The sequence below is a fragment of the Maylandia zebra genome, linkage group LG1, assembly GCF_041146795.1.
Source record: "Maylandia zebra isolate NMK-2024a linkage group LG1, Mzebra_GT3a, whole genome shotgun sequence".
Lineage (NCBI taxonomy): Eukaryota > Metazoa > Chordata > Actinopteri > Cichliformes > Cichlidae > Maylandia > Maylandia zebra.
This window is the reverse complement of record NC_135167.1, coordinates 23,063,200-23,078,542: the sequence shown is the minus strand read 5'-3', so window position 1 is coordinate 23,078,542 and position 15,343 is coordinate 23,063,200. Positions and strand designations below refer to the sequence as shown.

General features: G+C 40.7%; 1 protein-coding gene across 1 annotated transcript; it reads right to left on the bottom strand.

Annotated features, from left to right (window-relative positions):
• Nucleotides 1-7,343: 7,343 nt before the first annotated feature.
• On the bottom strand, nt 7,344-14,693 carry dhodh (dihydroorotate dehydrogenase). The gene is made up of 9 exons (XM_004543275.3): nt 14,567-14,693; nt 13,830-14,042; nt 13,548-13,747; nt 11,156-11,238; nt 10,638-10,825; nt 9,526-9,639; nt 9,023-9,176; nt 8,786-8,945; nt 7,344-7,839 (listed from the first exon to the last, which is right to left on the bottom strand). Exons 1-9 carry the CDS (start codon nt 14,630-14,632, stop codon nt 7,779-7,781), a joined length of 1,239 nt encoding a protein of 412 aa, XP_004543332.1. The 5' UTR covers nt 14,633-14,693; the 3' UTR covers nt 7,344-7,778.
• Between the last annotated feature and the right edge of the window lie 650 nt (nt 14,694-15,343).

The window sequence follows — 15,343 nt, the reverse complement described above, 5'->3', positions numbered from 1 at the left end:
TGAGAGGGGTGACATGGAAGGGGGGCGTGGGAGCGGTGCTTAATCCAGCAGGGGCAACAGCAAGCCACTGTCCACTCTGGGTTCACATGAATTAAACTAATCTGTAAGATGATACAAAACAACTGGGACTGCCCTCATCTCTGTATCCCTCTATGCTTTGCAGCAGTTAAAGTCATGTGAGAAAGTTTCCTGCAGCAAGGTGTTCAATGCACCACTGTCTGTCAGCGTGTCCCTGACCTGGTCTGTTAATATTCTGAAGACCTGGCTGTACACTTATCATGGAGACTGCTATAGTGACGTTTGGGAGTTCAACTATTCACTCAGCTGCAGAGAGATAATTGGTCCTTATCCCGATCATCTCTCATATGTAATTTACATACTCTGGAAAGTGAACAGCTTCCCTGTTTACTGGTTTATTGGTGATGTTTGTGAAGTGCTGCATACAGCTTGAAGGGAGAATTGGAAAAGTGTAAGGTTGGCATTATTAAAGTAATCATTCATGCAGGGTCAAAAAGAGCAAAATATCCTTTAAGAGCCCAAACAAAACCCCAGCGCCATCACCACCCATCCATGCTGCTCAGTCACACATCATGCTGATATGTCAGCTAGATTATTCATCCATAATCACAGCGTGGCCCCGGTGAGCTGACCTGCCAGCGCACGTATGCACAGACCTTTAGTCTTCCTGGACTCCCCGCTTATGTTGTCAGCTATAAATACACAAACCTGCACAGTTCATCCAGTCTCCTCAGTGAGCTCACTAGTGCACTTAACTTGAGTGTTCCTGTCACTGCAGCCTGTCCTCGTGCAGAGAGGGTGCCCTGTAATATTTAACACAGAGATTTTACCCTGTTTGAAAAAGGTGCGATGAAAAGACAACATCTGCTGCTCATGACGTGATCAGTTTTCAAGTGAAAAGTACACTATGAACTTCAAAAGTTTCATGCCTTTTAAATATTAATCATTGTTCGCATCTGCTTAAAAATAGAAATTTTATTAGTTACACTGCAATAAAACACTGCCGTTAGTTTCTCTATCTCTCACTTTGATTGATTCCAGTGCACCTAGTGTGCGTATTTACTGAATGGCAGTTATCTCTGATGCCTTTCAGCCAGCTTGTTTTATGCTGTCCTGGGCTAATGAGAACTGAAGTCCCATATGGCTATACAGCATGGCTGAGAGAGAGTGGCTGTTTACTTACTGTTTTGGAAGTGGGAGTTATGTAAACCAACTGTAGGACAAGATTAAAAATAGAAGCAGAAAAGTCACACAAGCTAGGAAAAATTGGAACAGGGTCATTTGCTCTTTTGCCTAATACTTTCAATATTCTGTGTGTATTGAACCAGTCATTAATAGGAAATGTAAACAAATTAACTCTATTTAGATTGCAGCAATATATGTACTGTATTGCAGCAGGATTATCTGAATTCACCTTTTGCAGCTATAACCATATCAAGGTTTAGGAGTGTGTTTCTGGGAATTTCTGACCATTCTTCCAGAAGCACATTCATGAGGTCAGTAATTTATGTTGAAAGAGAAGGTCTGGCTCACAATTTCTGCTCTAATTCCTCCCAAAGGTGTTCTGTTTGGTTGAGTTGGGGATCCCCAACTCAACCAAACAGCATACCAAAACATTTTGGAAAATGTTTTGGTATGCTGAAGCATTAAGAGTTTCAGTGTAACTAAGAGGCCGAGCCCAGCTCCTGGAAAACACCCCAACACCATAATCTCCCCTCCACCAAACACAGTCAGACAAGTTCTCCTGGCATCTACCAAGCCCTGGGAGCTTGAGGGTGCTGCACAGTATCTTAGCTGTTCCTAGGACTGTGCTCTTCTGGACAGAGATCTCCGATGTTGTTCATGGGATCTGCTGAAGCCATTTGCCTAGCTTGGGAGTCACTGCACCTAGTGCTCCAATTACCACAGGGACCACTGTTGCCGGATTGCGGGGCAAGCTGTGTGTAAATTATTAAAGCACCCAGGATGCAGACATTATTGAAGTGAGGGAGCTTTATTAATGGAGGGTGAATATACAAAAAGGCGAGGGTGGCATAAACAGAACTCAGTAAAACCTAAACTGGGAAAAACTAAGCATGGAAAACAAACCAGAAACCTAGAGACACACACGTAGATACACGTAGATACACGTAGATACACGTAGATACACGGAGATGCAGGGAGATGCAGGGAGAGACAACGGAAGAAGATACGCAGATGAACCAGCAACCCACACAAGAAAACACAGGGCTTAAATACACACAGGGCAATCAGGGAATGGGAAACAGGAGGGAGGCACGGCTGGGAATAATTGGACATAATGAGAGAAGGGAAGTGAAACTAGAAACACTGATGAGAGACACAGACTTACAAAATAAAACAGGAACTCACACATGCAAAGACAGACTAAGAAATGCGGACATGGCACAGGAATACACAGGCAGAAAAGACTAAACACTAAACTGACGAAGAACAGAACCAAAACCCAGAGAAATAGAAAACCAGAACCAAAATACATCACAATAATAGAAAACACAAAACACTGGGTCAAAAGTCCCAGAATCATTACAATATACAGGGTGGGCCATTTATATGGAAACACCGTAATAACATGGGAATGGTTGGTGCTATTAAAGTTGTGGCACAGATAATATATATATATATATATATATATATATATATATATATATATATATATACACACACACACATATATATACAGAGGGGGTGGCTGATATCCAGAAATCCTACCAGTGGCTGGACAAAGCTGGACTGAAAGACAGCACAGAGGCACTAATCATGGCAGCACAAGAACAAGCTCTGAGTACAAGATCCATAGAGGCTGGGGTCTATCACACCAGGCAAGACCCCAGGTGCAGGCTGTGTAAAGATGCCCCTGAAACAATCCAGCACATAACAGCAGGGTGCAAGATGCTAGCAGGCAAGGCATACATGGAACGCCATAAACAAGTGGCCGGCATAGTATAGAGAAACATCTGTACTAAATATGGCCTGGAAGTACCAAGGTCAAAATGGGAGACGCCCCAAAGGGTGATGGAGAATGACCGAGCTAAGATCCTGTGGGACTTCCACATACAGACGGACAAAATCGTGGTGGCTAACCAACCGGACATAGTGGTGGTAGACAAACAGAAGAAGACCGCCGTAGTGATCGATGTAGCGGTTCCCAATGACAGCATCATCAGAAAGAAGGAACACGAGAAGCTTGAGAAATACCAAGGGCTCAGAGAAGAGCTCGAGAGGATGTGGAGGGTGAAGGTAACGGTGGTCCCAGTGGTAATCAGAGCACTAGGTGCGGTGACTCCCAAGCTAGGCGAGTGGCTCCAGCAGATCCCGGGAACAACATCTGAGATCTCTGTCCAGAAGAGCGCAGTCCTGGGAACAGCTAAGATACTGCGCAGCACCCTGAAGCTCCCAGGCCTCTGGTAAAGGACCCAAGCTTAAAGGAGAGACCGCCCGCAGGGGCGAGTGGGGATTTTGTATATATGTGTATATATATATATATATATATATATATATATATATATATATATATATATATATAGGCATATATAGGCATATATAGGCATATATAGGCATATATTGGCATGATAACACTTTCAAGTCGAACTGCTGCTGATTGCAAGCTATTGTAAGGCATTTTCCAGGCTATAATATTTATATAAAAATACTAAACCTGTGTCAAAATAACTTTGGTAGTACAAAGCAAAGAGCACCCATATAACATACATTTCATGCAAATTAGATCATCTAACAGGGCTGTATCTCCCTCCTGCCTCTCTAGGGTTGTTTTTTTTTTTTTTTTGTATGTATAGACACCCTCCCATCAGCTGTAATCGGTTTGGGCAGGGTGGTGTGTGATTTATAGCTCTCTCTGCCTCCACCACACCTGTGACTTCCTGTAGCCAGAGGCTTCACCAGCTTTCATAACAGCCATCTGCAGAAGGACACTTGTCTTTATTCTTCAGTCACGCTGCAGTGCGAACATGGAGCATTCAAGTTCAAAATGAACAAAGTTCTTAAAGTGCTCACGCCACCATCTTCCTTTTCCACCCTTCTTTTAATACATGTGTTTTGTATCCAATTACACTAAATTGGAATTCTTATCTCCATCACCTTGCAGATGTTCCTCAGCAGTGTCTGATTGTTCATTTATTTGGTATTTATATGCATTTTCTCCTGTGGCACACCATAAAAACAAAAAAAGTAAAAATCCTGGAAACAATCTTTCTACAAAGCTCTTGTTTGCATGAAATGCAATGATGTATGAAAGACGAGGAGGGTGTGGTAATGCTGGTGCCCACTGTGGACATCAAAAAAGATGTTTCCTATACCGAGAACTGCGTAATGAATAAATACTGCGGATAACATAGGTCAGAGACTTTTCCTGAATCAGACACCATCCTACAACATACTAATACTCATTTTTAATATTTATATTAAGATTAAAGGCACTCATTTCAATTCAGTCGGTGGATGTGGATAAAATCAGCAATGATTTTAACTCTACTTTTTCTCTAAAACATAAATGACTGGTACTATAAGTGCTAATTTGGTCTCTGTTCATTTGAAAGATATATATTCTAGAAAATACTCTTGTGACTGGGTTGACTACCAATGTAACAACACGCGCATGATTTAACAAGGTAATAAACTAGCCAAAAGATAATAAACAACTAATATCTATAAAATGTGTAAACCTTCAGTGAATCTTTCAGCAAATGTAACTTTGATAAGTCACGCTCAGCTTAAAAATATGTCAATACAAATATCCAACTGAGATTACATCACCAGCAGGATTTGAGAAGAACATGTTCCTTATTTGTTGACCATGTTTATTCCTTTATGTGTATTCAACATTAGATGGCCACTTCCAGAAGGATAAAACACCATGTCACCAAGCTCAAATCACTTCAAACTGGTTTCTTTAACATGACTATGAGTTCACTTCACTCAAATGACCTCCAAAGTCACCAGATCTCAGTCCAATAAAGCAAATTTGGGATGTTATGCCATGGCAGACTTGTATCACTGATATGCCGCTAACAGATCTGCAGCAACTGTGTGATCCAGTCACACCAGTGTGGAACAAAATCTCTGAGGGAGCTTGTTGAATCTATGTAACGAAGCATTACAGCAGATCTGAGCAACTCTGAGCACACAGATGTTAATGACAATCAGCCCGATGTGTAGAAGTTGAATGTTTACTACACTTGAGACATTTACCAAAACGTCACAATGATGCTGGAGAAATAGTGATAAAAGCCGGCACCATCATCTTTGGGGACCATTCCAACCTGTACAAAAGTTTCAAGCAACTCGTTTAACAGTTCATAAAACATTTTTTGTAATGACATTTTTTTCTCGTGTGACATTTAGCCATTTTACACACAGCTAGCTGCTTTTGGGTTTGATCAAATCATGTAAAACAGCCAATTTGTGAAAACTACTTTGTGCTCTGGAGCATTTTTCATAATTATCTGACATTTAGGCACTTCATTCAAAAACAATGATTTGCTTTCTACACCAGTGAAAAAAAGCTGCAACCCTGAAATTTCACAAAATTATAAACCTTGGAACTCTTCTTCCACGCTTCCTACCGCATTAGCAGAGCTTTAAACGTTTTTGCAGACAGATTTTAAGACTGAATGAGCGCTTTGTGCTAATTGACTGTTTTTTCATTCAGCAATTTTCTTTTTTCCCTCGCTGTCCTATTACAAGGACATGCCCTCCACGGAGAATAGTACGATCCATGCAGTATTGAGTAGAAGAAAAAAATGCTTCCGCTCTACATCCACATATTGGCCTTGTGTACAACACTATCTACAAAAGACAATATTTGGTTAATCCTTGCTGAAGATGATGTACCTGGCCTTTCCTATTAGTGTTCAGATTTAAAAAAAACGCAGCACAAACACCATCTCAGGGACAGATAAGTGCTGCCTCCTGGCTACAATCAAAGTTATAAGAGTACATGTAAGTGGCCCTCAGTTTTAGTTTTGCTTGTCTGGAGGCTAGGATTCGCCTCTCCTGCCCCTCTAACACCACACATGGGATAAAACCCAGTCTGGACCTAGAGTAGCCTCAGGAAAGGAAGGAGGTGGCGCTTGGCAGCTCACAGCTGATCCTCACAGATTCTCTGGCTTCACTGGTTGTACCTAATGACCGCCGTCTATTCTGGGATTAACAGGCAGTACTGTGACGGGATAGAAAGGCGTCTCAAAGTGTCAATAAGTGAGAAATCCAATAATAACTATAAAAGCAGCAGCCGACACCAATGGGAGGCCATGATGCAACACCGCTAATAGAACAGAGAGGAGTGGGAGTCCAGCTGAGAGGAGCATGACTTAAGGGCTTCATGCGTTGCTGTCAAGAACACAGAAAACTCAGAGTCCTTTCATGTCTGAAACTACTTCAATCACAAGAAACACTTCATGTATGGATCTATAATAGAACATATATGCACAGTTCCTCCTAGAGTGAACCTTTTATGTTGTTGCTGCACCTTCATTTTTTTCTACTCCACATGAATTATTCCATTATTAAGACCTTTATATCTCCACATTTATATAAAACATGCCAAAACAATTTATTAAGTCAGTTCCAATCCCCATCACTCACACACACACACACACACACACACACACACACACACACACACACACACACACACACACACACACACACACACACACACACAGCAAAATGTAGTGATGTATTTAATCTACTTGAAGGCTAAAGGCAGGCTGTTAAAGGAAACTGAAAGATGTTTATTCTTTGAGGAGCATCACAGCACTGAAAACAGATTCTAAGATGACGTAAAACTTCATTTTTGTTAGCATGAGAAGTCAACACATTCAGCTTATTGAATCCTCTGGATAGTGATAAACATGGGCTTTCAGTAGTGGTTACCTTTCAGAACACAAGTTGGGTTTTGATCTTTGAAGTGAAAAAGGTACGTTTTACACACTGAATCAGAAATAAGTCTAGAATCTTTCTAATGCGTCACCTGCAAACGTTTCAAAGCACATATTCAGAATACACCAGAACAAAACAAGCGCTCTGAAAATTTATCAGCCCAGCAATTCCTGAATACTGGCCTTTGTGGCTCATTGGTTACTGAATATTTTAGTTTTGCACTTAGAAGTAAAATCACGACATTCTCTGAGCAGGGAAATGAATAACAAAACTATCCGTTTTACTTGGTGCATGTTGTCAGGTTCAGGGCATTCTTCTTTGTAACTTGAAGCTCCACCATGAAACAGTTCAAGTCCTTCAAGGATGCTCCTGTGATGTTTCAGAGCAAAATAAATGACTTGATGGTATCTGAGCCTTTAAAGTCTTTGATTTTATTTTCACACAATACCATTACAAATATGTTTCAAGGTCATATACTCTGCATCACAAACAATGATTTTCTTCACACTGAAGAAAAGTTTGCATCATTAAAAATCAGTTGTGGGGCTTGAAAGGTTTAGGCCTGCATGTGAGAAACACCAACTGCTGTTACACTGTAACAAAGTCTGAATGTCTGAAATCAAGGTACAGATCTCAGGTTCTTAATACTTACGACAACATAAAACACTGATCATTACTCACTTACTGGTTTTTACTGTGATTTCAGACCATAATGTGTACTCCACCCTGGAAATTAAGATGGACGGATAATAAATACTCCGGATTCACCCCAGTTCAGGAGCCACGGCTGGCTACGTTAGCAATCCCCCATCTCCCGATGTGGGCTCTGCTTAGGAGTCGACTCATCTGCTCTGCCTGTGATCAGCTCCAACTGCCTCGGACACACTGCTGAAACCCTGATCTCTGTGGAAGCAGACACAGCAGCGTAGGTTATAAGTATTTGTCCTGAGAAGCAAAAGGACCGGAATAAACTGATGGAAGCTTGTGCTCCAAATTTGTATCCCGTAATAACATAAGATTTTAGGCACAGCTGTTTCATGCCTTGCTGAGGTGTGCCAACAAAGGTACTGATAAAACTGAGGAGTGATACAGTCTGGTTAAATGGTTGCTGTATGCATGTACAAAAGTTCTTCTGAAAATGCAATGAAAGGGAAGTTTTTGGGGGCTGGTGATTGCTGCTGTCTCAGACTTTAAACAATCATATATAAATAAGGATCCTCCGACCTAGCAGCTAAATATCGGTATATCACATCAGCCTGGCTACATAGTAGAGTAGTTAGTGGGCAAAAAAAGATGTCATCTACTGGCTGCTGTATGTCTGTTATCATGTTAACACACCTTTACACTGGCTTTAAAAAAGGGGGGGGATGAAGAGGTTTTAAAACACACAGGGAGGAGTGAACGATAAAGTATCGCCAAACTCTTATTTCAACATGGATATTGGCTAAAGAGTTTAAACCTTTAGCAAAACTTATAGTATGAATACAATCTTCATTGGTGTTAATACAGAACACACAAGTTTGTGTTTCTTCATACTACAACCATTCCTGGAGCTTTAACATCTTCAGATTTTTTATTTTTCCTTCTATGTTCACCTTCAAACTAAGTGAAGTTGTACTTGAAGCCTCTATTCTGTTTCTACAAGCTTGCATATCAGCCCAGACAGTCACAATTCTTGTGTCCCTACACTAAAATTAAAATTTATAAACAGTAGGAACAACATCCAATAGTTCTAAGAAAAATGTGTCCTAAACAAGAACAACTCTTAAAATAAACTATTAAAAACACCAGAAAAATTCTTAAACCTTTCACTTGAGAACTCGGCCTTAATGGTTATTTTCATACTCACTTAAGAAGCTGTTCCAGTTCTCGCTTTATCTTTATCACTACAGGTGGACCCTGATAGGTCAAAGCAGTGTAGAGCTGAACCAATGATGCACCAGCACGGATCTTATCCATTGCATCCTGCCCACTAGCAACACCGCCAATCCCAATAATTGGTATTTTACCTACAATAATAACAACATACAGGAAATTTACTTTATATGCACAGTCGATACTGAGGGAGATGGACATAACTCCGTACCTTTGGTGAGGTTGTACATCTCTCTGACAGTTGTAGTAGAGAGGTCTCTGAGAGGTTCTCCACTCAGCCCTCCAACCTCAGACTTATTTGGGTCCTGAAGTGTCTCTGGCCTTGACACAGTGGTGTTAGACACCATTAAACCATCCACTCCCAGCTGGAAACACAGAGCATAAGCGGAGATAGAAAGTAGGTGTCACAGGTGGCGGCACCTACAGCAGCAGAACTGATGTATGTATGCGAGTGACCTCTGATGTGAAATACTCAGTGACAAAGAAAGAGACAAAGTGTGATTCGCTTTCTGTTCCGTCCTCAATGTCACATCTACTAAAGTGCAACTCCTCACCGCTCCAATGAGCACAAAAACCTACTGAAGTAGTGACAAGGTTACCCGAGCACAGAGGAGGAAGGGAGCCATGTGAAGCTTTACGCAGAGTTAAGGCTGTTTTTTTTTTTTAGTTTTTAGATAAAGCATGTTTTACTTTAGACATAACAATGATTCCCACCTCAGTGACGACATCAGCAATGTCTTGTTTGTCTTGGGCAGTTAGGTCAGGAGCAATCTTCACCAGGACGGGAGGTTTACGCTGTTCCTGCAGGGCATCACGTTCTTTCTGCACCTGAGCAGATAGTGCAAGTGATGAGGTAGAGAGACTAGTTAGAAAGATGGTTTACTGTGGCATAAGATCTAAAGCCTTGGAAATAGGAAGGGCTAAAAATACAGCCTATGGTTCAAGAACTGATGTACAGAAAAGAGACTTTGGAGCTACAGATTTTATTACATTGAATACCTAACATATACCCATCAAATCCACTTGAATGGCTTTCTAATTATTTTCAGTCAACCTAACGGGGAGTTTATAAAAATGCCTTTTTTTAAATTCCATTATTACCCATCACTACCCAATCTGAACCAGTAAAGCCAATGAGTACTCAAATTGGTGCTGATGGGGCATGAAGCTTTTATCACAGATGTCGCAGTTCTGTGACATTCATTAACCCTGTCCTTGACTTATTTTCCCCTTTTGCTGCAAGGGAAAACAACATTTGCTTCTCACTGGAGGGGTGTGGGTGGAGGAGGGTGGTGGTGGGTGTGGGGGGGAAATACTACAGCTGGGGAAGCTGTAGAAGTTAAAGCAAAACCAACACGGGAGAAATACTATCGATTATACAAATATCAGCTGAACAAATCACTGTTGAAACCATTTTTCAGTACACAAAGGCAAAATTAGCACATGGCTACAGGTCAGATTCAAAGCATTGTGTTCAAGTTACAAAAAACTACAAACTGTTACGTCAAAAGAGCAGCACATATGACCTAGTGGCATCTAGCAGTGAGGTTGTGGATTATAACTTCAGCCTTGAATAGCATCCTCATCGTCACTTTTCAAGAGTGTAGTCTACAGGTTAGTAAAGATAGACAGGTTATGTTGAAGAATAGAGGTGATCATACCAAATTATCAACTTCAGGCTTGTTAGAACTGCTTCTTACAAATGTTATTGTCTTATAAACTGTATTACATGGCATGCGTCCATTAATCACTGCACCAATATGCCGGTGAGGATTTGTTTGTGCTTCTCAGTGTTTGCAATTCAATTATCACTTCTGTAGTCCTACTGTGTGCAGAAGCTGGCGAAGCTCAGCCTTGCCCTGTAGATCCCGGAGACCTGGTGTATTAGGGCTGCTAACGTTGACCACCAGGTAGTCGGCCAGCGGGCCCAGCACTTTCACGCCCTCCAGATAATCTGTCCCCGCATCCTGTGACAGCTTGTTCTTCCCCAGGTTGATGCCGAGGGGAAGGCCAGCTATAAACAAACATGCACACACACACAAACAGGAAAGTTCAGAAAACACAGACACAGGTTGCATCATCAGGCACATGACTCAACTGGGGCACAAGCTGCTGACGTGCTAAATGAGATTTAAGTAAGTATGCAGGCGTGATTAAAATACAAGATGAGGAAAGGTCAAGATCATTAAAAACATATTTAACCTTATACATAATTTAATGCTGACATCCCACATCTCAAGCCACCAAAAAAACAAAAGTATGTAAGATCTAAATGAAAGTGAACTATGTAATCTCTGGTGCCACATTTACAGTACTTCAGAGAATACAAAGAGAATCTGCTAACCTTTACTTCGCCCTTGCTGCCTTTCTTCTCTGGCCTTCAGCCTCGTGTGTACTTCTGCCAGACCACAGCTGTTGAATCCATATCTACACACAGAGGGGGTAAAAAAAACCCTGTTAAAACATTGGCTTAAACTCTATGCACGTACCAACAGACAAACTGAAGCTTAACCCTCTCAGGCCCAAATTAAGTTTTTTGTTGCTAATGCACAACCAAGTCCTGCAGTGGTACTTCTGAGTAAAAGAAACTCATAAAATAAGTATGTGGGGTAATCAGGTTGTCAGTTCTTAACTGTTGCAAATCTGCAACGTCTGCCTGGAGAGGGTTAAAATCATGTCTGTCCACACACACACACACACACACACACACACACACACACACACACACACACACACACACACACACACACACACACACACACCACACACCCTGTTTAGTAAAGAATGTAATTAACTGACCAAATGTCACATACAGTCAAAAAACTATAGGTTTGTTATGGCACGTAATTTTGTACAAGACATGATAATGTGACAGTCAAGCTGACCTTTGACATTTCGACATCATATTAAACATCTTTGAAATCATGAGTGCATGAAATCTCTACCTATGTAAGAAAAACCTATAATCATCTCAGAAACATGTAATTTAATGCAAAAAAATCCAGTGATGAATTACTAATGCTTGTTTGTTGTATATGCTCAGACCTGCAAACATCCAGTGCAAGTATCAGTATAACTAATATCTGGCTTACTTTTTGACATCATTCTACCTTTCTAGTATTTTCTACAAGCAAACATCCTCTGCTTCCGGATTAGGCTGGCAAATGCACTAAAGCAGCGGTCCTCAACCCCTGGGCCTCGGACCGGTACCGGTCAGTGAGTCGTTTGGCACCGGGCCGCGAGAGTTGAGGCTCGGGTGTGAAATGCATGGTTTTCAGGGTTTTTATCGGTTTTCAGCATTATTTTGTTATCGTTTTTATTGTTAACTCGGTTTTCCTGGGTCTTTTCACATGTGTTATGAATAAATCTTCTTTTTTTCGGTACCGGTACTAGTTTTATTTTGTTGTATTTATCCGAGACACCTTAAAGGCCGGTCCGTGAAAATATTGTCGGGCATAAACCGGTCTGTGGCGCAAAAAAGGTTGGGGACCGCTGCACTAAAGGATATGAACAGCAGATGTGGCAAAAGTACAGACTTTCTTCGCTTAATTCATTCAGTGAATTAATGTAAGTATCCTCATTGTAAATGCAATTTAATCTCTGCTATGTAACCTAAATGTGAGCATGAGCACCACTGTGGCCCAGTCCAACACAGACCTTTAATTCACCAAATTACTGCAAAACACATCAAATACAGATCCAATATGTGATTCAAATTACACATAAGCTGTAAGTTGTCTGAAAAATAAATACTCAAGTACAGTACAGGTACCTGAAAATTCTACTTAAGTATTTGCACTTTGTTACTTCCCACCTCTGATGTCAGTGTGATGTGCATTTACATAAGAGTTCGACAGGTTACTTACAAGCCAGTGATATTATTTATATTGGCGCTGAGTGTCCTATACTTGCTGCTGTATCGTCCTGAATGACAGGTGTCACTACACAGACAAAACCTCAGCATCAGCACTAATGTAAGTCAAAAAAGCAGAGAAAAGATTTTCTCTTTCCTAGCTGTTGCATCATTGCCCTCTGAATAATTTGGGAAACTCACTGACATGACGGTAAAAACCAACATGAGCATACACTCGTGTCTTCGACATGGCTGTGGTGAGGTACACGACTGGCCAAAAACAGCATCAAAAACACAACACCTGTTGTCGTCATCATTGTCGTAAGCGCACGCCAAAAGTGACGTCACACACCAACACTGATGCTGCGGTTTTGGACAATTTACGACACCTACCATTCAGGAGAATACTGCCCACAACCTCAGTGGCAGTGTTGTCTGTGTTTAAACAGTTGCAAATGATCTCTCATATCGCTCATGAACGACATGTTGTCATTTCGAACAACAAAGGACATTTCTGTCACAAGATAAAAGCTGCAATCAGTGCTCGGCAAAGAGATTTAATATATTCTTTATTTATTAAGTCTCACTGAGATTTAAAATCTCTTTTTCAAGAGCAATCCAGCCAAAAGGGCATCAGGAATGACAACAAATAGAACTTAACAAACTTAACAGTTCTACAAAGATGTTCATCCAAAAAATTGTAAAACTCCTTCATAAATCCTGTCGATTACAGACTATTTACAACTAAAGATAAGGTTATTAGACATAAAACACACACAGAACCATGAGCCATCACTTTTTACTTTCAGCTAAGTATGTCAACCTAAAGACATAAAACAGGCCTTTTAAAGCACCAACTGTGGTGCAGCACTTCCAACCTCACCTGTTGATTATTGCATTATCTGCAGTGAGGCGAAACACGCGTGGCTTCGGGTTCCCCTCCTGAGGTTTGGGAGTAACTGTCCCCACCTCAACAAAGCCAAAGCCCAGTTTGTACAAGCCATCAACGGCTTCTCCGTGCTTGTCGAAGCCGGCCGCAATCCCAATCGGGTTTTTGAACTTTAACCCAAGGACGTTGACTTCCTGCAGACAAACAGAACAAACCCTTAGAGAAGTCCAGAAGCGCATGCAACCCACTGAGGAGACAGCCCTGTGACATGCTTACCAATGACGCAGGGTCCTGGTAACGGTTCAGAGGTACCAGACCCAAACCTATCATCTTCACTGCCAGCACATGGGCTGTCTCAGGCCCCACAATCCTCTGCAGCAGGGGCATTAGCTGGTTGGCATAGAAACGCTCATCTCCAGTCACAGTGAGGTAGGAAGCGAACAGGAGGCTACCTGAGCTGATGACCTTCACGGCTTCTTTTAACTTTTTCTGTTGAACGGTGATAAACATCATGTGACCAGACTGCTAAGAGTTCAATACGACTACTCACTCTGTTTACAATGACACAATCTGGGGTTGAATAAACAGACACAATACAAATAAAAGTATGTGTGGTATCAAACACATACCTCACTCATGTGTGTTTTAATACGAAAATGCATTTCAAATGGACAAAAAATAAAGTATTATTAGTAAAAAATAAAAAAATAAAAAAATTAGTTTTACTTTTTGAGGTCAGGTTTGGTCCCTGTCAGTAGTAGATGCAAGATACGCATTAAAAAACTTAAACAGCAGACTTTGTTCAGCTTTCTTAGAGTAAATGCAAATAAACCCAATAACAACTCATTCATTGCATGCTTGTGTTTACGCAGTAAAACGAGAAGAGACGTTACTGTTTTACAGTAATATTACTTTCAGGCAGAGAAAACGAGCTAGCAAACAGGAGCACAAGTATCGCTGCGACGCTGAAACCCTGCCAGACAAACTCTGTTGTCCACGGTCTCTGACGTTACCTTCAATCCCGCCATAGACGCAGTTTTGCCTTCGCAATAAAGGGCATTGAATGTATTTCCTAACATGTTACACAAACCCACGCGGTGTTAACTTCCGGCACATCATCTCGCGATATTTCAATCATGGGCGGGCGGACAGTGACATTCTCAGATACCACGGGTGATTAAAGTTGACGTGCATTACACTACATTACGTGTGTATTAGATTTAATACAGGTTTTTTTTGGTAATTATTTTTTTAATAGCCTCTATTTTTTATTCAGTCTAGTGTCAGTTGGTTTCCAGAGTGGATTTTCTCATTTCAGTTTAGTTTTTATTGTTGTGAAAAAGTTTAGTATTATTTTTTTTAATCTTATTTAATTTTTATGCTTTATTATTGTATGGAGAGCATATGTTGGGGACAAGACTTAGGAAAAGCAGTACAATAAAAACACAGAATTTCTTGAAAGTAGTTCAAGTCTGTTGTACACAAAGTCTTAATAAACATGTTCATCTAAGCCTCATTAGGTGTACTGTAATAAAATTAATACCAGACTAACATGAAATAAAACTCAGGATATTTCCTCATTTTAATTTAATTGAATTGAATTTTAGTTTTCCAAATTCATCAAACTCTTTTGATTTTATATATTTTTTTCAAAAGTCAAATTTTTATTTTTATTTAATTAAGTAATTTTTTTAGTTTAGTATTAGTTAACTATAATGCCTTAGACAGGGAATAGGCAGGGAATTTAAGAAGAGAGACCTGATTAAGTATTAACCTCTTAACCCCTAGTG